The following is a 26,777-nucleotide window of genomic DNA, read 5'->3' on the forward strand; positions in this document are numbered from 1 at the left end:
ATTTCTTTGCTATTTACAAGTAAATTAGCTAGTGTCCAGCACTATTAAAAACTACGTACTTTGAGCCCTGGCAGCTGTGACCCAAGACGCGACAGGTGGGAAAATTTGAATATAAAGTCAAAATTGAAAATAAAACAAATTGATTTATCTCATCTAGCTCGCTCCAAAATCTTTTATTCTTGTTCTCCAAGCCTGACACATTCCAGAGAGCTATTTCCACGTTTCCCTCTTCGCTTGACGTTTGAAAACCCCTCTCTTTTCTCTCTGAACTCTTTTACCTCTTCCTTTTCCCTATCATTCTCCTCCCTTTTTCCTTATTTCTTCTGATTCTTCGTCTCAGCACCAATATTCCCCATTTCTCCATATCCTGACTCTCCCTATCCACACCAAATGCCCCTTTCTATTCTGTACCCATGCCCTCTGCTCTATTTGCCATCTCATTTTCCTCTCACTTCATGTTAAATCTTCTTCAAAACTCTTTTCCTTCTTTTTCTAAAAATTTTTTTGCCCTTCATAATTTTCTTTTTCTTCTCCTAAATTCCTCAACTATAATGTTATTTTTTCTCTTCGCCCTTTCTTCCCCTTCAAATCTTCTTTCAATCACAATCAGTCTCTTCTTCAATTTTTCATTCTAATTTTGCACGATCTTATCACTCTCTTTTATTATTTCTGCATTTTCTGTTGCATTCACCACATGCTCAATCCTGACATTTGCGTTGTTTATGCGTTCTTCCAACTGCTTTATGTCACTATTTATCTGTTCCGTCACCGACCTCTCTGTCTGGTGTTTTACGTTTCATCTTAACTTTCTTCTTATCATGGTTCCTTTCTAAATCATCGCACCCTTCTTCTCTTTTTCTTTTATCATCCCCTTCACTGCTGGTCGCGCTTATCTTTTTATGCTATTTATGCAAACTTCTATTCGAGCCCGCACTGCCTAGCTTGTTAAGACGGTGTAGGTTTGAGAGTCTCCCGCGTTTATGAACCGTACCAGGTTCCCTTCTCGCTGCTATCCCCACCCTGCGTAGTGTTTCGAATCATCATCACCTCTTAATTCTGTTACTCCCTGCTGTTATGTGCAATCGTTCTGTAACTGTTGCCCCCGGTGCCAGTTTGTGGACTTTTTAACCTCGGCATCCTACGTTACGCAGTGCTTCACGACGTTTCCCGGTTTATTCGCCTAACTCTTGTCCCCCTAACCCAGAAAATATTCTTACTTCTCCTAAATAAAACATATCCCTTTCTGCATCCACACACTCTTCTTCCATTCACCAAAGCCAAAAAAGCAACACTTGCCATGGAAGAGGGGCCCGAATTTTCCACGATTCACCCTTGTTACAGTCGACCTTGTGAGGGTACGCAATTGAAAATTTACATTGCTCACTGTCATAGCGCCCATGCGTTATGTATATACTATAGAGTGACTGAGGCTATCGACCTTTCCATGTGAACCACCTTAGATTTAACACTCTAAAAAGAATGGGAGAGGTTGAAAGACAAATAGCGTTAAACAGAAAACATGCTAATTACACAGCGCGCGAACTGAAAAATGTTAACACTCATTTCCTCTCTCCCTGTCTATAAACTCTCAAAAGAATGAGAGATGTACAAAGATAAATAGGTTTAAGCAGAAAACACGCTAATTACACAGCGCGCGAACTGGACAATGTTAACACTCGTTTCGTCTCTCCCTGTCTATAAACTCGTGCCAATTATTAATCATGCTCGCTGGATACTGTCAGCGATCCGTGAGACCACTTAACATTTATTAACAATGTTAATTAAAACTAGAATTTCTGAAATGCATGCAAAAATAACAAAATGGCGGCGAAAAACAAACAAAAGTACGAATAAAGTGGGTTTATTTTCACAGTTTCTTGCAAAAATAAAGTGTTGAAGTTAAAATCTTAAAAATAATCCTGGTTAAGCCAGTTGCTGGAGTCATACCGAATCTAAAGCTGTTTAATTTTTTAATTTCAGACTGCCCATTCTGGAGATTATTACAACAGCGCGGACCTACCTACTTGTTGAGGAGTTTGCTTTGACCGACGTTTTTGTGTATAAAAAGTGCATAAAATAAATGAAGAAAAATTGTTATGTATTTCAAGAGTGCGTTTATTAAGCGTTAGAATATTCAATGCAGTGATAAGGATACGCTTGACGAATTAAGAAAAAAAATCTCGGCAGTAATAAAAAAGGCAAATAAAGAAGAGCAAGCGGACGATAAGAACAAAGTGAGTATTGGCAGTGAATTTAAAATGTCGTTCGCAGGAACGATGATCGAACTTTTTAAAAAAGGAAACAATTGGAACGCATTTGAAAAACAGTTAGGCGCTTTTATAGTATCAAATAATGTGGAAGATTCAAAGAAATCCGCGTTATTAATTACAAGACTATCATCCGCAGTGTTTGAAGAACTTCTGTCTGTGTGTGAAAATGTGGATCCATTAACATTGTATTATGTGGTATTAATATCCAAATTATCAACTTTATACGAGCTTGAAGGTAATGAACACCTTTCACGATTTTCATTTAGGAATCGAAAATAAAAGGAAGGTAAATCGATTAACGATTACATGGTAGCTCTTCGAGGATTAGTTACCAAATGTAAATTTGGTACCAACGAAACGAAAGAACAGTTGAAGGACCAATTGATATCGGGAGTTAAATCTAAAACAATTCGTTATGAATTATTAAAAGAGTCAGACAAAACATTAGATAAATTACTGAAACTGGCAGAAACTGTGGAAATGGCTTTGGCAGAGACCAGCGATGATACGAAGAAGGTTATCCAAGAAAATAAACAAGTCGAAGATATCGAAAACAATGAGGCTTCTTCAATCCACGCAATTTGGAATAACACTCAAGGCCAGCAACGGAAATATAACAACAAGGGTAATAGTAGAGGAAAATGGAATTACAATAATCAAAATAGGCGATCAAATTCTACACCTGATTCAAATAGAGGTTCTCATTCATCAGCAGCAAGATACTCAAATGATCAATACTCAAATTGCAGATGTTGTGGAAAGCAGAATCATACAAAGGATCGATGTTATCTTTGAGAAAAATACTGCAGTAAGTGTGTTCTAGAAAATCTTAAAAATGGCGAGTCATCTGATGAAGAAGATCAGAGATTTGAGAATAATTTTTTTAGCATTAAAGCATTAGATTTAGAAATAAGACACCATAAAATGTTATGCAAGTATTCAGTGGAACCTATTTTTGATAAAATACTTAAAACACCCTTGGGAGCATATGATAAACATAGTATTAAGGTGTTAGGTTATGTAAACGTTGAGATAGTAAGAAAAAAAGTGTATTCAAGACAAAAACTATATATAGTTCGAAATGGAGGACCTCCCATTATAGGCAGAGATTGGCTTCATGTTTTAGGAATGTGGCCACCCAAATTTAACGATAATTCGGTAAGCTGTCAGTCAATGCATAAATTTACCTTAAACGTTGAAGAGGAAATTCAAGATTTAAAAGAAAAATTTCCAAAAGTTTTCGATTCAAGTTTTGGTTCATTTAATAAAGGTGAATTGGAAATAACATTAAAACCTGAAGCCAAACCAATATTTTTCCAGCCGAGGAGACTACCATTCTTATTAAAAGGTAAAGTCGAAGATAAATAAAACGTATAAATAATCTAGGTATACTAATTCCGATCGAGTTCAGTGATTGGGCGACCCCAATTGTTTCTCTTATAAAATTAGACGGTTCAGTGCGTTTATGTGGTGATTATAAAGTTACTTTAAATAAAAACATAGAAGTTCATCGTTATCCCCTTCCACGAACGGAGGAATTACTGGAGACTATAGGAAGGGAGGGCCCAATATTTCACTGAATTCGATCTATCAGAAGCATATCAGCAAGTACCTTTATCAAAAGAATCACAAAAACTTGTAGTAGTAAGTACTCATTTAGGGTTATTTAAATATACAAGATTACCATATGGTGTTTCTATAGCTCCCGGATCTTTTCAGCGTATCATGGTAACTTTGCTTTTAGGCATGCCGGGGGTCGTAGTATTTCTCGATGATATATGCATATCATCTAAAAGCAGCAAAACACAGATGTCTCGATTGCATCAAGTATTAAAGCGTTTAGAGGATGCAGATTTAAGGTTAAAATTGAACAAATGTAAATTTTTTCAAACAGCAGTAGAATATGTAGGATATAAAATAAACAGACAGGGAATTCAGTCGATTCAAGAAAAATAAAGAAGCGTTTTAAGGGCTCCTCCACCATAAAAAATTACTGAATTGCGTAGTTTCCTGTGGGGAGTGAATCATTATGGTCGATTCATACTAAATTTAGCACATAAACTCCAACCATTATTTGATTGTTTGGAAACAGATAAGTTTTATTGGTCGAAAAATTGTTCAACAGGTTTTGAGAACATAAAAAAAAGAATTGACTTCAAATAAAATCTTAGTTCAATTTGACCCTACGAAGAAAATTGTTTACACAACAGATGCATCGCCGCACGGAATTAGTGCCATTTTGTCATATATATACGAAAATAACTTAGATCGACCAGTTTGTTATGCGAGTCGTACGCTTCGACCAGCAGAAAAAAATTATGCACACGTGGACAAAGAAGGGTTAGCCGTTGTTTTTGGGGTGTGCAGATATTATGAATATTTATACGGGCAAAATTCTTGTTGCAGGCAGACAACTCAGCATTATTACGTATTTTTCATCCAGAGAAATCCACCCCTGAAATTGCAGCGCTGGGCTATATTTTTGTCACCTTTTCAGTATACAATCAGGCATATAAAAAGTCAGAATAATTGTGCAGATTAGTTGAGTCGTTTACCATTACCGGAAACACATGATAATTGTAAAAAAAGCCCACTATTAAATAAGATAAATGTAAATTATTTGAAAAACGTTAAAGAAGTAGACATTGCGAGTATTGACTGGAAAGTAGTGCAGAAAGAATCACAAAATGACGGGTTACTAAATAAAGTTATTAGATTTTGTCTCGATGGTTAGCCAGAAAAGCAACCCGATAGTGAGTTTCTCACATCGTATTGGACAAAAAAAAAGATGCCCTAACAGTCGACAATAAATGCCTTTTTTTGGGGCTATAGGATAGTAATACCTGAAAAACTGAGACAAACCAGAAAAATTCCTCCAAAAATTGCATTAACACCTTGGCACAGATTTCATGCAGATTTCTTGGGTCCCTTTTCAGGAAAAATAGTTTTATTTATAATCGATATTCATACTAAATGGCCTGAAGCATTTATTGTACCAAATATGAAAGAAAATACAACCATCGACAAATTTAAAGAAGTTTTTTCTCGGTTTGGCTATCCTGTTCATTTAGTTACGGATAATTATTCGACATTCATGGGAGAAGCTTTTCAAAACTTTGTTAAAGTAAATGGTATACGACACAGTACGACCCCCTCGGGGTACCCTGCAACCAATGGAGCAGCAGAAAATTTAGTAGGTACAGTTAAAAGAAAATTAACTTGTTTAATAAAAGATAATTATTGAATGAATGAAACTTTAAGACAGTTTTTGATGGACTATCGGAGAACCCCACATGCTGCAACCGGGAAAACTCCTGCATTTTTAATATTCGGAAAAGAATTGAGAATAAGTTTAAATTTATTACGTCCCCCTGAATTGCAAGATCAAATCTCACAGCACCAAAAAAGACAGATACGTAACCACTGTGGAGCACGAAATGTTGAGTTCAACTTGAAAGATATAGTTATGGTTCGGGATAAAAAAAGGGGGGGATATAGATTCCAGGTATGATTATTAAAGAATTAGTCCCGGGAGTTACGTATCAGGTGAGAATTGCGAACGATAGAATAATGAAACGTCATGTAAATCAAATTATCGAGCGTAGCTCAAGTAAGACAAAAAGTACTGTGAGCAGAGAGGAAATTGCGGATAAAGATAAAGAAGATGATGTTAGAGTTTTGAGGAGATCAGAAAGACTGAGAAAAAAATCTCAGATGTGAAAAGTAATTAGAATTATTTCTTGTAAAAATATGATAAAAGATGCAAAAGAAAATGAAACGTATTAAGAAAGTATATGAGGGGAAGTGTAGTATCTATAGATAGCAGGGTAGTGTAGAGTGCGAAGAGAGATTACGGAAAGGGATGAAAGAACGTGAGTCGTCATTTCGTGATATCCTGTGTAATTAGACGGACATTTGAGTCCCGGAGTTAATTAATCGCCGGTAATAATAAATGAGAATCATTCAGAATACTTGAATCATTATTTGTGGTACACCTTCCCTTTTTAAGGATATTACACTTACATTATTATTTATCTAAGTAATTATTTAAATTAGTAAGTTAGCTACATAGGTTTAGTGACTTAAAGTAATATAGTTGACACATCGAAAAGAAGTTGAAACTCCGCGTTCAAAAAAAATCCTCAGCTGATGGGTTCATTGACTTCCAATCAAATCGCGATGGAGAATACAATTATTTCAAGAACTGAGTCATGCAACAAATTTCTCCATGTTCTTCATTTGAAGTTAAAACATGCCGCAAACGTCGCTATAATTACCGAGTCACCTTCCAGATAGATATCTTTCAGGGCGACACCATGAGCCCTCTCCTCTTTCATCTTAGACTATTGTCACTTTTTTTGCACTTCGCGATTCGCAATTGTACATCTAAAGCAAACCCGAATATTGAAGGCATAATGTCACTAATTAATTTTACAATCATAATTTCAAGATCTATATTAAAAATGTAGAGCAGCTGAAACTAACTTTCAGCATTGTCTAGGGGTACAATCGGTATATTGGAATAGATTGGATTAGCAAAATACGTCAAGATTCATTTGATGCGACGTGTCATCTATAACGGATGCAATCCATTGCAAATACCAAAGCCGTCCCGATATAACTTGGAGTGGTTTCATGGGCAAAAGACGACCTCAGATCTCGTGACATCGCGACAAGAGCAACATGAGATTCCTATTAAAAATAACCGAAAAATCATGTGACATACGACAAAAACTGGGATTGCGGAAGTCTAAGACGTTCACTTCACTACAAGGTCAAGGCAGCTAAATTTGGAGTTCCATGTACGTAAAAAGAGGCCAGGAAGAGTAGAGATTTATTGGATTGGACAGAGGCAATAAAAAATGAGCTGGGAACTCACCGTACAAATGAAACCGGGTCTAAGGCTTGAGAGAGCACGAGATATAAAAACGATGGAGTCAAAATGGGTCTTCAAATTTATGAAAGACGGACAAGGCAATTTGTATAAAATATAAAGTATGAATTTTAGCTCGAACTGAAAAAAGAATTTACATGGAGGTGCCTATTGGTGCTGAAATCGAAGAGTCCTGTGAAATTGCGTAAGAAAATGCTGTACGTAGGTTAAAAAAGGTGAAGGATCTCGCAAATTAAAGAATAGGGGAGGATGTGGAGCGTCAAGAACTGGGTGAAGTCAATACGAAAGGCAATTAATTACATATAAAAGGGCTTATTAAACCAAACTTACAATAGGTGATTGGGAAAATCACGATAGCCCGAACCAGGCGGCGAAGCCAAGAGCGGGCGGGCGTTGTCGAAAGAACCCGGGCAGCGAAGCCAAGGTTCCGGGGCAGTCGGGGGTGTTCCAACAAGGGAGCTGATATCCGGTAAGATCGCATGGCGTCGTGGCGCGCTTAACATCAGGAAATCAAGGGGATGCGAAGTGGTGAACGAGGTACCACCTACCTTAACGTGCAGTGAGCACCAGACTGAAGACAACTCGCCTTCGGGGCAAGTTTACGCTTATATGGACTGGGGGTGTCGCTCCCCACTCCTAATCATGGGCCCACAGGGCCGTACGATAGCGAGGTACTTGTAACTTTGTTACAACCTCCCCCCCCCCCTCCTGTACGGGATGAGGTTTATTCCTTAAGGATTACCTCGCACCTTTCCAATTCCAGGTCAAATGTGAAACCGTCTTCTTCATCGGAAACGTCTATTTTTAAATAGAAATCATCTTCTTTTTCCTCATTGCTTCGTTTTTCCTCGTCTTCCATATTATTTTCTATATTTGCCCTTCTTCCTTCTTGATTTTAATCATTTCTTTGAATTCCTGATTTATCTCGATCCAATCTCCTTTTATATATCTGCTTCTGGCCGAATCCGGAGCAATGTGGTAGTGTTTAATCCGGTTCGATATTTCGTTGCAATAGGTGTCATGAAAAATGTAGATCTCCCTAGGAACCATCCTCTCACAATGCCTGCACTGCCTTATTTGCATGTCTTCTATCTTCTTCTTATTAGCTGAAACATAATTAAACACATCCTACTTTTTAAACAAAAATAAAAAACAAAATTTTTATTCTTTTCTTGATATCTTTTTTCTAATTTTATTTCAAAAACATGTAAAATCTAGAGTTTTATTTGAAATATATTTTTTCGAAATTTCTTATCTTAATATATTTTTTCAACATTTTCTGTTTTATCCATTCTTATGAGTATCTTTTTAAGATTCTGCTTTTCCGTGACTCTTCTTTCCTGAAAATTAACTGCTTCATCATCCTTTCCTCGAATTCTTTTATTTTTCTTTCTATTTCCTTTCTTTTTTCTTTCTCTTCTTCTTCCCTCCATGCTAACATTCCTTCCCAGTCTACAGCTGACAGTAGCCCCCTTTTTAATCTTTCAGTGGCTACTATCAGTTGCACTCTCTGGTTGTGTTTCTTTTGCTCATGCCTCGCTCTAGCATTGTCGACGTCCCGTCCTTCCTCTCTATCTCCTCGTGATATCTTTTTTAATTACACTTCTCAAATCTTCCTTATTTCCTCTTTCACTGCTTTTTCTACTTCTTGTTTCTTTCTCTTTTCTTCTGCTTCCCATCATGCTGGTTTCTGCTCCGCAGTTTCGCTGAGAGGAGGTTGATTTTGAAGCAAACTCCATGCTCCGCAAATGTGATTTTGAAGATGCTCCCTTCCGAGCAACTGCGCATGGCAGTCCCGGCATTTTAATATTAATCTTAGGTCGATCTCTCTGTAAATAAATGTTTTTCTGGTTTTCGGTCTATTTTTGGTGTATGTGTTAGTCTCATTTTTGGTCAATGTCAGTAGTGTTAAAAAATTAAATCATTCACCTGTATGGCATTTGAAAGAAAAATTCGAATCAAAATCTACTCTTTACTAATAAATTTTTTGATATCTTTTACGTTCCAATTACCTATTGATTTTCCATTTTTCGTTTTTAATTCGTAAATTGCACAGCCACACAAAAAAAAGTGTGCGGATCTGGTAACAAGACACACGTATTCCTATGGATTTTGGGGCGCTGAATTAAAATTCGGTATCAAAAATCACCCATCACGTCATGGTTGAGCCATAACCTCAAAAAATGACGAAAACCCATGCACTGAGGCAAATAAATTTCAAAATAATACCAGTGATGCAAATTTTCACTTCAAAAACATGTCGACAAATGTGAAGGATCAACCCTTGCCTGATGTCAACTTATTTAACATAACTTTACCCAACAGAACCTGACCTCACCTAACCTGAATTAACAGAAATTTATTGAACTACACGTAAAGCTCTGGAAGCATATTTTCCCAGTAGCAAATGTGTGCTACATCGAATGGGTCAACTCGAGCATAACCTAGAAATAAATCTAACCTAGCCTAACCTAACCTAACTTCACGAAACACAATTAAACTGATTGTGTTGTTTCGTTTTGTTTGCGGTACCATTTGAATCAGCTTGGACTTAACTAGCAAAATTGCAAATTGCAGATCATCTAAATTTTCATCCCATGTTTTATGGTCTTTTTCTAAATACGCTTTAATTGCTGTTTTAATTGACCTATTACATCTTTCTGTTGGATTTGCTTGTGCATGATATTTATTTTTATTTATTTTTTACTGGAATTATTTCTACATTTTAATGTTTCAGAATACATTTCGGGTAAAAAATAATTTACAGAAATTTTTGCATACGTTTTTTCCATACCTAAGTGACCTGCTTGTTTAATATCATGATTTTCAATCAAAACTTGTTCTCGCAATTCTTTCGGTATTATTAATTTCCACGGGCTGCAATCTAAATTTAAGCTTGATTTTAGAAGGTCGGGTCTATAAAAATATAACTGATTATCGCGTATTCGCCAATTAGGATTTTCCTCTGGTTTATTTTCTACATGAATCATTTTATTTTTGTACCAGTTATCGTCGATTTCTTTAAAATTGTTTTCCTTCGATTCTATTGTGCTGGCTTAAATACTTGAGACTTTTATGTGATTTTCATTTCACCTTGATAAAGCATCTGGTACCTGACTTAAACTTCCTTTTCTATATACAATTTTATAATCGTATTCTGACAATTCTAAAGCTCATATTGCTAATCAACCTGTTGGATTTTTTAAAGTTATGTAACCATTTTAATGCAATATGATTTGTAATAACCTTAAAAGAATAACCCTCTAAATATGGTCTAAACTTTCTAATTGCCCAGATTACGGCTAAACATTCTTTTTCTGAAGCTGAATATTTACGTTCAGCTCCATTCAGACCTCTACTCGCAAACGCTATTACATAACTTTCGCCGTTATTGTTTGTGTTAAAACAGCTCCTAATCCTATGTCACCAGCATCAGTTTAAAGTTGGAATGGGCTTTCAAAATCAGGACAGGCTAAAATTGGTGCTGTCGTTAGTAAGTGTTTAATTGTCGTGATAGCCTGTTCCTGTTTGTTAGACCATTCCCACTTTACTTCCTTTTTTAATAAATTTTGTAATGGTTCCATAAATCTTTGAAATCCAAATATTTTATTTCCGAACATCCAAATTCACATTTATCCAAACCTATTGTTAAACCTGCATTTTTAATTTTATCTAAAACAATTTCCAAGTATTTTAAATTTTCTTCAAAATTTTTTGACACTATAATTATATCATCGAGATAACAGAATACATGCGGCTTTAATTCTGGTGATATTATTCTGTCCATCGGGCTCTGGAATGTAGCAGGAACATTTGTTAATCCAAATGGCATCCTCTTAAACTGCTACATTCCTTTGCCCGGAACAATAAAAGCTGTTATCGGTTTAGATTCCTCGTCCAACGGTATCTGATGATATGCTAAACGAAGATCTATTTTTGACATATATTTTGCTGATCTCAGTGTGTCTAATATTTCAGACATTATCGGAATTGGATATAAATCTTTTTTAGTGATTTTATTTACTTTTCTAAAATCCAAACAAAATCTATATTTTCCATTCGGTTTTCTTATCATTACAATCGAATTTGACCAATCGCTATTCGATGGTTCTATTATTTTTTCTTCTAAAAGTCTATCTACTTCCTCGTACATAATCTCTCTTATTTTCGGTGAAACGTAATAGTATCTTTGCTTAATGGGTTCGTGACCTTGCACATCTATTTTATGGCTAGTAAAATGGGTCGGTTTTAATTCTGTTCCCTGATCTATTACTTTTCTTTTAATCAGATTTTCTTATTGCACTTGTTGTGCTTCATTCAACTCTACTATGCCTTCAGAAATTTCCTAGCAAAATTCTAAATTTTTCTTCTTTTCTATTTTCACGCGCGTAATATTATTATTTATTACCGCATTATTTCTAAAATTATACCAATTACTTTTTCTAATTGCGAATAATTTGTCTATTATTGAATCATTTTTTTTCTTCCTTTTTATTTAACACCGTCTTTAATTTAGAATCATTTTTCTCTTTATTGCATTCAAATGGCCCTTTAAATTCTGTATTTAAATTCCCATCTTTATTGCCACCTCTAACTTTGTATTTATTTTGTTTCTATCCTTATTTGTTTTCGTTTCTTTCTCTATATTTTGATTATCCCGCTTATCTAAACCTCTGTACGCCCACGCTGGCACGTGCCAGTGTTGCGTCGCTCGACATGTGGGATCTAGGGTGTGGGGCACCATGCTCCCGTACACTCTGTGCCGGCTGGGTTGCTGGCGGGATCGAGTCTAGTGCTTCACCTGTAAGGAGGGGTTGGGGTGGGGTATGTGGCGAAACGGGAGAAGAGACTTCGCACGGTAGCAAATCTGTCTCTTTCTCTCGCATGTCGTTTCGCAGACTCATCTTGGATCCGAATTTTAATTTACTCTTATCATTTTCCCTATTCTCATTCTCTTTCGCATTTTCTTTCCTTTCTTTAATTATTGGCTCCTGCATTTTAATTAATTTTGATTCAATCGCATATTTAATATTTGGTATCTGTGATAACCACCAAATCTTTTTCATAATCCATCTTAAAAACTATTTTTTCGATCATGTCCGTTCCTATTATGCCAATTGATTTTAATTCGGGTACCAATCTAAATAAGAAATATTTCTCTACGTGCCCAATTTTAATTGGAATCAACGTTTGACCTACTATTTTCATCTTTTGGCCATTCGCGACTATTAATTTATTATTTATTGGTTTTTTAATTTTGTAATCTAAGTCTTTTATTGCTTGTATGAATTTTTCACCTACATATGAGTGTATTGCACCTGTGTCAACTAAAACTTCATACTTATGATCTTTAAAATCTATCATAAGGTGGAATCTTGTTTCGTCCGAGTCATTTGTGTCCGTGTTAAGTAACTCTGGCAGTCTCCAGTTTGGTCTGCTATTTTCCGCCTTCAATAGCGACCGTATTCGTTTCCCTGATCTAAACTATACCAACAATCACGTCGAAAATGGCCTATTTTCCCGCAATTGTAGCATGTAATGGGTTCCCACGATCTGTAATTAAAATTTCGGTTTCCTAAATTTGGATCAACGAAATCTTGTGCACTTGGACTCGTTTCTCCTTTTTTATAACCCCTAATTTTTTCATATCCTGAATTTTTCGTATTTTTTATCTGTCCTTTATTATATTTTTTGTCTTCTGACTTACTATTATTTTCTTCCGCGTTATATAAAAGCGCTGATGTTTACGGAGAATTATTCGTTTGTTGTGTCTGTGTGTTCCCTAACAGCTGATTCATTGCATACAATAATGCTTGGCCAGCTGTGTTTTGATTTTTAAAATGATTTTGATTTATATTTTCATTCTCTTTACATTCAATTCTTAAATTTTCATATGTCTTTCTTAATTGCCATTCCAGGTTCGGACGTGGCATTAATTTTTTAAATAATTGTTTAATTTCTATAACAAAAGCATGAATGTCTTGGTCTTTTTTTGATTGCAAAATTTTATTTTATTTTTAATTGTTTCAGTATATCTATCATTTAAGTAAGTTTCTTTAAAATCTTCAATAAATTGATCTAAATATTTCCAATTATTTTTATTTACTTGAAGCCAACCTAATGCTTCGTCTTCGAAAACAGCATCTAAATTTTCTAAAATGTCTCGTTCGTGAATTTTATACCCTCTTTTAAATCTTATTAAATTATTTAAAAAATAAGTTGGACTATTTTCAATATTGTTTTTAAATTTAATCGGCCAATTTGACATTATTTGGAAAGGGGTTTGTATCATTCCAAAAGGAAAGAGAGTTTCTGGAATTTCATTCATATTGTTTTCATTCATCTCTTCTCTTTCCATGTCGGTCCCTCTCGGTAATGAGTATTCGTCCCCTTGACCGCTACCCCTATTTATTGTCATTCTATTCCGTGCACCTGCTAACGAGTGCCTTTTCTGATTAAAATCTAATTCTGTCTCTTCGAAATGAACCGTATTTTGCAGATTTCTTGACTTATTGCTTTGATTAATCAAATTTTGACTTGAAATTAAAATTTTTAATTTCTTCTGAAAGTTCTTTAATTTTGATTTGATCACTTTTCATTTCTTCAAAATTTATTAATTCTTGTGCCTCATTCAAAAATTCATTATTATTATCTAAAAAAGAATTAATTTCGAACGTTCTGTTATTAAGTCTCGCATTTTCTTTCTCTTGTCTTTCTATTTCCATTCGTAATTTTTCGCGACCTACTCTTGCCTTTTCTGTTCTTTCTTTTTCCATCCTATCTCTTTCTTTTCTAAGAGTTTCTTCCCTTTCTAACCGACTCAATTCTGATCGTTCCCTGTCTCTTTCTAATATTTCGAGTTCTTTTCTTTTGTTTTCAATTTCTCTATCTATTCTATACGTTTCTGATTCATCATTTTCAAAATTTTTACTCCTCTCATTTTCTAGTCTCCAGTTACCTAATGTATTCTCAGCATTTGGGGATAGTATTCCAATTTCGTGTCTACGTAAGGTATGGTTTTGTCTGTTTGGGTTTGGGGCACTTTCTGTCTGTTTTTGTGTTACCGTTCTTGCATCTGCTTGTACATTATTTTCTTAAAGTATAATTTCCGGAATTTCATTAGTTTTTTCTATTTTCTCTTGTATTTTCGACCGGATTTGCCATTTTTGGAATAATTTTTATTCTAACAGACTTTAACTTCATTCGACTTTTTTAACCTTTATCTAACACATTTTTTCTTTTTAACGGACTAGCTTAGGGGTTCTTTACGACTGATTAAAAACCAGCACGTTCACTTAAGTGAGCGTCTCGGTTTTTACTACTTCGCGGTTGTGCTTGGCCTGACTGCGTTGCGGACGTATCCACTGGGGCGGTAAGTGTTAGGGTTGTTAGTGTGACGTCACCGGTTCCTAATTCGCGCGCCACTTTTCGTTACTGACACCGCTTCCTTTTCTAACTTTTTTGTTTCTCATTCTATTTCATCCTAGTGTTGTGCTATCTTTGTCATTTTTCCCATTCTAACTAATTTCCTTCTTATTTCAATATTGATTTTTTACCAATTTATTTTGAGTCTATTTTGAACCCTTCACTTACTCAATCCTGCTACAAGGAGTACAAGTAAGGCATTTTTTATCAGGGTGATTTTATTTTTTATTGTCGATGGTGGAACTTGAAATTGGGCTGTTGTCCCACCAACGTTTTATTGGACATATATAACAGTCTACCCGCACTATATTCGAGCTAAATTACATATATACATCGATGAAAAATCAATTACAACAAAATTTCCAATTTCAAAATTCAAATCCAAATCTTCCCTGTCAAATGGCACACATGCAACAACTTCAATTTTCTAACCATTCATAATTTGTATGACTTCTGTTCTCGAGGGAAAAGGGATTTTTGGAAGGATTGTAGGTGTTTTAAAGAGGGCGCCAAATTTGAGAGGAATCTCGCAAATTAAAGGATAGGGGAGGATGTGGAGCGTCGAGAACTGGGTGAAATCAATACGAAAGGCAATTAATTACATATAAAAGGGTTTATTAAACCAAACTTACAATAGGTGATTGGGAAACTTACGATAGCCCGAACCAGGCAGGGAAGCCAGGAGCGGGCCAGCGTTGTCGAAAGAACCCGGGCAGAGAAGCCAAGGTTCCGGAGCAGTCGGGGGTGTTTCTACAAGGGAGCTGAGATCCGGTAGGATCGCGTGGCGTCGTGACGGGTTGTGACGTCAGGAAATCATGGGGATGCGAAGTGGTGAACGAGGTACCATCTACCTTAACGTGTAGTGAGCACCAGACTGAAGACAACTCGCCTTCGGGGCAAGTTTACGCTTGTATGGACTGGGGGTGTCGTTCCCCACTCCTAATCGTGGGCCCACAGGGCCGTAAGATAGCGGTGTACTTGTAACTTTGTTAAATAATAAAATAATGATAAAGTAAATGTACAAAGAAAGATAAAATTGGAAATAGCAAACAACTACTTTTTAATAAACAATTACATATTTCAAGTATGTAAAAAAATATGCTTATCTTCTTCATTAAAATTATATGGTTCACTTTGAGGTCATGCCTTGTCTTCTTAGTGAGAAAAGAATAATAAAGTAAATGTGCAAGACAATCTAAAATAGAAAATACCAAATAACTCATTTCCAATAAACAATAAAAATATGAAAATATGAACGAGAAAAGATAAAATAGGGAAAAACAAATATCTTATTTTTAATAAACAATTAAAAATTCAAGTGTGCGAAAAAAGTTACTAATATACTCGTTCCAAATTATATACTTCACTTTGAGGTTAAGCCTCGTGCACTTTCCAAAATAACCTCAATCTAAAGTATATAATTTGAAAGAAGAAAACAAGTGTAAATTGCTTTACATACTTGAAATGTGTAATTTTTTGTTAAAAATGAGTTCTGTGGTATTTCCTATTTTATCTTTCCTTGTACATTTACTTCATCATTCTTTTATTACTAAGAAGATATTTAATTAGTACTATGTGTGGGAGTTATTGCCAGTTATTATTTTAGAAGTGTATAAATTATTAATAAGTTTAACTTCTGTAAAACTTCTGTTTTAATGAAACTCTCACGAATTGTACAATATTTATTTAAGAGGATATTTTTAGAAACGCAATAAGCCGCGTCAATGATAAGCAATAAATATTAAATTATAATTTTTATCTACAACAAATAAAAATGGCAATAAAAAAAAATTGATTTTCGAATATGTTTGAAACTCATTGACATGACGTTTTAAAGCCAAAATTAATTTATGAAGACGATTCGGTAAAAAATTCTTCTAAATCACATTGAATTACTCAATGCTACTGTTCGGAAGAACCCGCCCACTACCGTGCAACCAATCAGAGCAATCAACTGGAAACCAACCTAGCGTCCGGCGCCGGACATCTATACACTTCCTTAAAAAAATCATTGTATGGTTTTAAGCAACCAAGTAGGTTCTCGAATACACAATCCAGTGTTTTTCTAAAAAGGTTGAATTTTGAGGAAGCAGAGGTTGCGTCCTGTGTTCAGTATGTGATTGACTACATAACATATGATCGGCCTTTTACGGAAAGAGTCCGAAAGTTCGCTTACGAACTGATGATTTACAATGATAAATTGAATAAGTCAACTCTGCTGGAACTTAAGCAGCACATTGTTGACAAATACTATTGCGCTTCCTATTTTTTTATACGCACGAAAAAATTCTGCTCTATAGAACCAAATGGTATCAGGATTTTCTAGTGGAAGAAGTTTACCTCTACACAGCAGCGCCTGGCCTACACCATTAACTCATATGCAAATCTGGAGATCCCTATTCAGCGACGTACTGTCCTTCTACCGAAGAAAGCTAACTTGTCCAATCAAAGATACTACATGCCAACAACTTGCCTAAACACAATGTGTAAGACCTTTACAGCTAGCCTGAGCGACACGCCTGTTCAAACTTCTGCCACTATCTCTCGCACTACATTATTCATCGGAATACCCTCTGCGAAGAGACTACTCGTCAAGAGCATAAGATGACTCATGTATTTTATATGGATTACATGAAGGTCCAGGCTTTTTTAATAGAACAGCTCCATAAAAAGGTTATTTAGAAGTCGCTTGAAAAGAATAAATTTATTAATGTAAAAGTGGTAAGTTTAAAAAAATTAATTTTGCATTTAGCAATTTAAAAATATTTCCTATTGGAAAAACGATTTAATATTGAATTTTTTAGTTTTTCCCTATTTTACACAAAAACTATAAAATTACATACAAACCTTTCAGTTAAGTGAATAGATAATTATTTACTCACTAAAGGTTACGCACACCCAGGTTACCCGTGTACACACCTCTCTTTTTTCAATTTTTTAAATATGTATGCGATACAAATCTTTTCTTTGTCGTTTAGTCCAATAAATCGATAAACATCTCGAATAGTTTTCGATTTATCGATTTTTAAAACTTTTTTTTAATATATATAATTTTTTAAGTTCATTTCGATAGGCGATTTTTATACAAGAAAAAGAAGTTTTAATGTGGATTCCTATAAGGGAAAAGGGGCAGGGGTGTGATCTTAGTTTATTTCTATGACCAGTCACAGGGGTGGCTTCCCGCCCTCCCCACGAGGCGTTGGAAAAGGGGCAGGGGTGTGATCTTACATTACTTTTATGACCAATCATAGGTGTGCCTTCTCCCACTACGGGGCGTTGGAAAGGAGACAGGGGCGTGATCATAAATTATTTCTATGACCAGTCACAGGGGTGCCTTCCCGCCCTCCGCGGGGCGTTAGAAAAAAGGGCAGGGGTGTGACCTTGCATTATTTCTAAGACCAGTCATAGGCGTGCCTTCCCCCCTACGGGGCGTTCGAAAGGAGACAGGGGTGTGATCGTACATTATTTCTTTGACCAGTCACAGGGGTGCCTTCCCCCCTTACGACGTGTTACAAAAGAGTCAGGGGTGTGATCGTACATTATTTCTATGACCAGTCACAGGGCGGCCTTCCCGCCCCCCACGGGGCGTTGGAAAAAAGGGCAGGGGTGTGACCATAGATTATTTCTCTGACCAGTCACAGAGGTCAATAATTTTAACATAAAAACCGATGTATCGAAAACTATTCGAGATATCGAATTAAAACTTTCAGATTCGTGTTTCTCGCAAAAAATGCTATAGAAATTCACAATGAAACTTTGTCGCCACGGATATCGTAATCTCCTCTCGACTTTTTTGGTGGTGAGGATGTGTCGATTATTTTTGCAACAAAAAATTTTTAATGACCTATATGCACGATTGGCTTACAATTGAACCAAATGAACATAATCTGGAGGTCCGAAGCGGAATTTTTTTAATTCCAGTTATAAGCAAAAATGTAGCGTGCTGAGTACACGGGTACCCGGGTGTGCACACAAGGGTTAACCGGCGATTAAAAACTGTAGTCAAAATTTGATGTTAGTTTCGGTCGCATAGACCATTTATTCATTAATCCAGCAGTTTGGTATTGGAAAAATGATTAATCACCATTCGCATTCGAGCTAATAATCTTATGTTAATCTTAAGTTACGGTTCGAAAATACTAAAATTAATTAATAATCTTACCAGCAAGCGGGTTCATGGCCGCACAAAAATGGAATTTGAAGCCACATATTATTAGGATCACAATCCGCTTGTCCAAGTTTCACGCAGGTGTCAAAACTCTGGAAAAGTAAAATTAGAATATAATTGCCAAAATTGCTCAAAAATAAATTTAAAGGCTTTTAAACCATGAAAAAAGTTATGATGAAAATCACAGTTAACTGTAATTTTGTCAAACGGACTATCAGAAATTTATTATGATTAAATTAGTTAATTAACTAGACCAGAATATTAATTTACATCCCGTGGAAACGTTCGAGATAAAATGTATCAGAAAAGCGTCATGTCGCGAATTACTAACTTGCGCACATTGATTCTACAGTGATGAAGCGATCTGAACAGCTTACACCCACACGTGAACTCACGTGATTCTAAGGGATAAAATATCTTATTCTCTACTTATTTTCACAATATTTTAGGTACGTTTTGGTAATATATGAATTTAGTATTATATCATAAAATGTATATGATAAGTAGTTAAGTGATTGAAGAACACTGATATATTTAAGACAAAGAGTTTATTGAATGATCCAGTATGACATGCGCTTCGATTTACACGGCGAGGCCGCAAGCCGAAAGCGGACCTCGTACGTCCTCGCACAGTGTTGGCAGATCGCTCTGTTTTGAACCTCATTACAAAATAAAAGGAGCCTCGGTGGCTCAGTTGGTTGGACACTCGGACTTCACCCCAGAGGTCCGGGGTTCGATTCCTGAGCCGGTACCTCTAGCAATTTTTCAATTTACCTTTACCGAGGTTCTGGTGGTTCGGAACCCACCTTAAGCTGTAGGTCCCCCATCGTATACTTGACTGCAACCCAGTCCGTCAATGATGGGGTAAAAACCAGGCTTTGTCCAATATGTCTGAGCAGACTGCTCTCATCAGATCAGTATAAGCCTGTGACAACATTTCAACACAGAAATGTTTTTTTTTTTATAATATATATAATATAGTGTCGCATTTAATAACGTGTTCCCCCTACCGAAGGTGTTCCGCGTTTATCTTGCGGTAGGGCTTGAGCTCTCCTCTCATGACTTTGACGGCAATGTTGGAAGTAGTATTGTTACTGACACGGTTTCCCATGCCAAATAGGCTGATAACCAAGAGGAGAGGGACTAAGTAGAACACCAAAACCCATCAATGAAAAATGGAGAATATATTAAAGATTTTGAAACGCTTGTCGCCTCCCGAGGATCTTCGGGGCACCCCTGGAGCCACCGCTAGGGGCCACAGCATGCCGGACGGTGGCGATGGTGAGCTGCGAGATGGTCAGGCAGATCTCACTAATCAAACAGCTGGCCAGCAAGAACATCTTCGACAAACGGTAAGCCGTGGAACATCAGCTGTGCCTGCTGAGGATGCTTTGGCTAGCACTAGCTATTTGCAGCCAACCACCTCGACAGAAATACCGTGGAAGAGCATCAATTGAGATACCATAATGAAAGAGGAACTGTTGCATCTCTATTACCAAAGTGCGAAGTTTGAAATAAACATGGAAAAAGGATACAATTTAAGAACAAAATTTGCTGCAAAGTATCCTAATATACAAAAAGTCGCACTAAGAGATCTTATCGCTAGGGTGAAAGACATCGGGAATAATCTACATGTTACAGAAGACCGAGCAATGAAGATTAAATAACAGATTGATTTGGCGTGTAAAAACGACGGCAATAAACATCAGTTAGAGAAAGCCGCGTCAAACGGTAAAGCAGGAGCAATTGATGTTCTTCCTCAACCTATTGATGATCCAACACCACCACATCCTCCAGAGGTGGATGACCTTATACAACCAGAGGCAGAAGCAGAGGTTCAGCAACCAAAAAAGCGACGAAAATGGACATACCATATGAACAAAGATGTTATGCCCCTTTATTTTTTGGCAGAGAAATGTAGGCAAAGTGTGAGGAGAGAACATCATAGACTCTTCTTACTAAATACCCAGAACTAACCACAAAAAAGTGGATAGTGAGGCATCTAATATTTGGCTAAGAAAGGGTGTTTTGTATCCAGAGACGGAAGGATTCGTCATTGCAATACAGGACAAGGTTGTCAGCATCAGGAATTATCACAAACAGGTGTTACATCAAAACGTGGTTGACCGGTGCCGATTATGTGGAGATACCAACGAATCCATCGAGCACATTATTGATGGCTGTCGCGTAATGGCTCAGAGAGTATATACGCACAGACATAATGATGTAGCGGGTATTATACATCAACAACTTGCCCTAAACCTAGGACTCTTATAAGAATAGGTGCCCTTCTATAGATATATTCCAGTGCCCGTTTTAGAAAGCGAAAATTACATATTATATTGGGATGTTACTATCCAAACGGATCATTACATCCGGGCCAATCGACCTGACAACGTAATGCGAGAAAAAAAAAGTGGAAGAGTCTACATCATCGACAATGCTAGTCCGCTTAACCGAAATTTGAAGTCAACCTATAAAACCAAGATCCACAATTATAGCGAGTTAAGGCATGAAGTAAAGACCATATGGAGGAATGTGAATCATGATTCCATTCACCCCATTGTGATTTCGGGTACAGGCAATGTGCACGCAAGATGCACTGAACATCTTGAACATTTAGGAGTCAATAGGGTATTGGCAGCAGCTCAGAAGATGGTATTATTAAACACCTGTCGCATTGTAAGAAACTTTCTTGATCATCAGGAAGCGAGCGACTAAAAACCCAACGCTCGTGGTCCCTCGTAATTGTATACCTACAACATCATCGCAGGAGGTTTCAACCATCGTATTAAATTATTTGAATTAACTTATAACATTCTAATCTCATCAGTCACTTGACTTAGTCCGTGAGTATGATGTATCACTGGGTTTACCCGAGTAAAAGTTTCATAAAAACACCTAAATAATAAACAATAAAAAGGTCATTATTTTGCATCACAATCGTTAACAGTACATTATAAGAGCGCAAAGGACTAAGTTATATAAAATCGTTTAAACGACTCAGGGTCTTTCTTTATGTATTAAACCTGCGTACGAGCGTGCTTTCGGTCATGTTCGAGATACTCAGGGGAGCAATGAGACACGTTTCCCCCTCCAATGATCACAATACATATGTGAAGGGTGATATGCGAGTTGTGTGACAACCTCCTTTTTGAAGAAAGATATTGATTATATTTTTGTGAAATATAAGTGTTGCAAAAATGGTAAATTTCTGTGTTTTTTACTGCAATAATTTATCTGAAAATGGGTTTTCCTTAAACAAATTACACGAGATCCAAAACGTCGAGGTTTGTGGATTCAGAATATTAATCGAGCAGATTGGGAAGCCAGTGATAAATTATGTGCTTGTCAGGTATAAACACTCTCTTACTTCTTAAAGTGAAAAAGTGTTAAAATCAAGACTTTATTCAAAATATTTTTAATTACAGGTTCATTTCGTATCTGATATGTGGGAGGACATTAGTAATGAAAGGAGGCTTAAGAAAGGTACAATTCTAACATTATTTCAGAGTTTACCAGTGAGAAAAAGAAAATTAATTAACACTGCTTTTATAAAATTGAAGAAAATCGTATGTACGTTCAAAATTATTCAAATATAGCATCTAGTAATCTCTCTACTCTTAAAGCTTTCCAGGTCCTAATTCTGCAACCTGAATACATGGTAAAATAATAATAAAGTTATTTTGAAATACCGACCAGTTTTAGTTAAGAGGGCTGTGTACATGGGCTTTTGAAGACAAGTCGTCTAGGTGTAATTTCTCCGAAAATATTGTGAAAAATATGACTTATGTCGTATGTCTGGGTTTGGAAAATAATAAGCTATGGATATGTGTTATCAAAAGTGAAATAATATTTATTATATTAAAAATATGATTGGTCAAAGTTACCTTACTTTTGAAGGCCAATTTATAGGATTGTAATGATTATGTCGAAAATTGTATTTCGCAGAAACTTAGATAAAGTCTTTCTGAAAAGATTAGCATGTATGAAAGAATTATTGCTTTTAAATAAATGCTAAAGAACATGCATAAACGAAAAGCATTTTTGGGTTAAATTTAAGATAAGTAACTACCGTTCCTAGCGGCCAAATGCTGGAGAGAGCGTTAGGCACGCCCACGCTGTTGTCCTCAATGCAATGCATACCCTTTATCTCACCCCGGAATGTTGCTGGGCCCGTAAGCTCACTATACCTATGCAAACTGGAATTCACATCTGGCACCATTCTCAAGAAAACCCTCTTGGATTCATTTCTGAATTTTCTCTTTGGCACCAATAAAATTAACGACATTTTAAAGTTCCCAAAAAATATGCTAAAAATACTACTCTCACGTTCAACGGATTTGGGCCTTTCTTGAACAATACTTTCGGAGAAATTAAGCCTAAACGACATGCCTCGAAAAGCATAACAATCCAATCTAAGCATAACAGATCATTTATAATTGTGAACAATGCTTTCATATAAAATAGTCGTAAGAAGTGAAAATAAAGTTTAACATTTTGAAAAGGCTTCATATGAATTATCGTGGAGGTACCTTTTTCGAACCATCCTATTATGTATACAATCCATTATTCATAATTTTAGTATAAATAAATTCTATAAATTTCAAACAATTCGTGAGCCTAACGCAGCAATGCTTCACAAATAAAATGTTAATGACAACAAATTACTCCTTGTGATGATTATTTCTAAAATTTAGATAATAAATAGGCTAGATCTTTCACGAAAAACGTACGAAAACGTCCGCCGGCGGTTTGCCAGTACAGAACCAGTACAAGGCAGCACTGTGAAGCGTTACCAGCCAGTATTGGCCGCATATAGATGCCCAGTACTGCGACTCCAGCACTCTGTACTAGGCTAGCACTGCTAGCACAAATTTTAATAATTGATATTGATATTAAAAACATACTTGGTCAAAGTTACCCTACTTTTGAAGAATAATTTCACGGTTTGTAACGATTATTTAACAATAAAAAAATAAGATTCTTATATTAAAAACGACTTTTTCACGCAGAATGAGAAATTTCAATCCAAATTTGTATTTGATATCAAGTATATTTCGAAATTATCTGCACCATATGTTTCGATCAGTCGAAAATTGAAAAAGCGGATTTTCATCGTCTCAGACTTTATTTCGACACCTCACGGTTAGTTAATGAAAAAATATTGTTAACAATTATTACTTGCGCGATAGGCTTGGATTCGTAAAAGAGTCAGGAACCCCGTCATAAGTGTTACATTCAGAAAAATTAAGAATTTCTATTTCTATGAATACGCAATTTTTCTTCCGTCTAAAAATCCTCCAACGGGAACAGAAAAAGTGAAAATCCTATTCCTCTCAATCGACTTAGTAAGACTTAACGAAAGCATTTATTTAACCTATGTTTTATTATTAAATCTTTCTAAACTTATAAATTCGAAAAATATTCAAATTTATATTTATTTACATTTTAATAATTTATTTAAACATCTTAAAAAAATGCATCAAAGAAATCTATTTAAATGTGTGAATTAAAATAATTTTAACTCGAGAGAGGCGGACTTAAATTGATTAAATTTTTAAATCATATATTCCAAGTGAAGGAATTGAAACAATTTATTAAACATATTTTGTGAACTTATTAGAAGGAATTAAATAATCTCGAAATCTGAATACTTTTGGGGAATAGAAGACATCTCTGTGAGGTTATTTGTCGGTACAATTACAAGGAAGAAAACACGTTCCCTTTTGGGGAATAGGGACCTATGCGGCTGACATTGAAAATATTGACTGATTTTTATCAACCTTTTTTTTATTTACTCAGAATAATATAACCATACTAATGCAGTATATTAAACTTTTATTAATTAATATTGTACAAAATTCGGATTTTTCTCTGCTGTGTCTAATCTCAAGCAATGGGAAGGTCTCGCGAGGCCGAAAACCGTCCGCTCGACAAACTACCACCTGCCGCAAGGGTAGCGGTTTCCAGACAATGCCTGACCCAAGGTGACGGTCTCCTGATGATGACTTTCTCCCAGGCAATTTTTTTCAAACTTTTGTTACTGCGTACCCTTTTTTCTGAAAATATTCCAACTATGATTGGCTGTCAAAATTTTTGTTGTCATTAACAAGCTCCATCCTTTTGGGCGTGCTTATCATATTTCTGTCTCTCTCGCACATTCATCTCCGAGTTCCCACTCTAGTACACAGCCCTCTTAAGAAAGTGCGTAACACACATGAATAATTTGCAATAGAGACCAACAATTTACGACAAGATATAGGATTTGAAAAACTCTGTTCTTTTGCACGGAGAGGCTGAAAGAGTTTATCCTTTCAAAAATTAAAAAAATGATTAATTAATGATTAAAAATTAAAAAATTAAAGATTGATTTCATAAGGTATTTTGTGGCTTACGAATTCATTAAGATGACTAAACAATTAAATAATATACTCCACGCTATTTTAGAACATGAAAAATAGAAGATTTAAATAAATATTATCATTATCATGTTTAATAGGAGCAATTTGTACTCAATATTGAAAGTGGGCCTATTCTTGATGTGGATTCAATTTTTGCATGTTCATGTTCTACTAATTAAAAACTTGCTGCAAATCGGAAGGTAAAAACATGTTTCTACACTTAAACTACTAAACTTCTTAAGATAGTTCTGAAAAAGCTTACATTTATTTTGATTGATTTATTACATTCTTTTCTGTAAATATAACTGACGTATAACTGACAGAAAAGAAGAGATTATAATTTACGCTTTACTTTAAAAATCTTGATTTTCATATTTCGTTTTCAGTCATTTTCCGATTAAAGAAATTCCTGATATCTTCCGGTAAAATCTTTACTCTCACATTTATTCAATTCAAATACATTGATATTGATTTCGTAGGATCAAAAAATCCATAATCAACTACACCTATCTTTAACCGGTAGATTTTCCATTTCAGAAGCGACATCTGTTGAATAGTATCGTAATTTAAACAGTACCTGACTATAATAAATATATACGTTTATGAAATGCCAATGCGCAGGACTCTGAGTAGGAGGATCAAATATATTAAATCCAAACAAGGAATTTCAAACGACATGTTCCACTATTTGCAAGATAAAGTCAAAAATTTTATCAATAAAATGGACAAAGAGTGCTCAGTGACAATTGATGAAGTTACTATAGTAGGAGGTAAAATGTTTGATCCACAAACTAAAGAATTTTTAGGTTACATAACTCTTTCGCATGGTGTTGGTGGCACAGTAGAGCATGCTATTGTTTATGTTTTAACGAGAACAGGTGCACGCTGGAAGCAGATGGCAGGATACGCTTTCACTGGTGGTAGTTTTGATGATATATTATTAAAAACGATAATTTTACAGATAATCTCGAAAGCAGAACACATTGGGCTGAGAGTTCATAGCGTCACTTTTTACATGGGCCTAAATAACGGCATAACAGCTGGAAGAAACACTGAAATTAAGAATTCGATTCCACATCCTCATCCTCCAAGAGATCCTGATCGCAGACTCTACTTTTTTACGGATGTTCCACATGTATTAAAAAACATACAGCAGCTAATGATGACAGTATGCCTAGGAAGCCACTATCCATATTTCAACTAAATGGAACACCTAGGACTCGTCAAACTTCTACAGCTAATGTTATCAGTATGCCCAGGAAGCCATTGGCAAAATTTAAACTAACTGCTGCACCATTTAACACTCAAACATCTCCAGATAATGTTGCCAGTATGCTCAGGAAATTAACATTTAAACTAACTACAGCACCATTTACTCTTTAACCTTCTCCAGCTAATTTGGACAGTATGCCCAGCAACAAACTACCAATATTACTACTAACTGAAGCACCATAGACTCATCAAACTCCATCAGCCAGTCTTAACATGAAATTAGTTTTAACAACTTTACTTTATTGTAGTAAGTGCGGTTCAAAACAACAGAACGCGCAGGGCTCCCGACAATGGGTCGGCCAACAATGCCGACCAATCTAGAGCTAGGGGAGCCAATGAAAATG

At 35.8% G+C, this 26,777-nt stretch overlaps 1 protein-coding gene across 1 annotated transcript in view; it reads right to left on the reverse strand.

Annotated features, from left to right (window-relative positions):
* Nucleotides 1-26,777, reverse strand: part of LOC117179685 (heparan sulfate 2-O-sulfotransferase 1-like) — a 43,284-nt gene that overhangs the window by 6,206 nt on the left and 10,301 nt on the right. Inside the window, exon 2 of the mRNA XM_033371710.1 lies at nucleotides 18,752-18,849. Within this exon, the coding sequence (XP_033227601.1) occupies nucleotides 18,752-18,849 (98 nt within the window). The remainder of the gene's footprint in view (nucleotides 1-18,751; nucleotides 18,850-26,777) is intronic.

This window comes from Belonocnema kinseyi, chromosome 9 (genome assembly GCF_010883055.1).
Source record: "Belonocnema kinseyi isolate 2016_QV_RU_SX_M_011 chromosome 9, B_treatae_v1, whole genome shotgun sequence".
In the NCBI taxonomy this organism is placed as follows: domain Eukaryota; kingdom Metazoa; phylum Arthropoda; class Insecta; order Hymenoptera; family Cynipidae; genus Belonocnema; species Belonocnema kinseyi.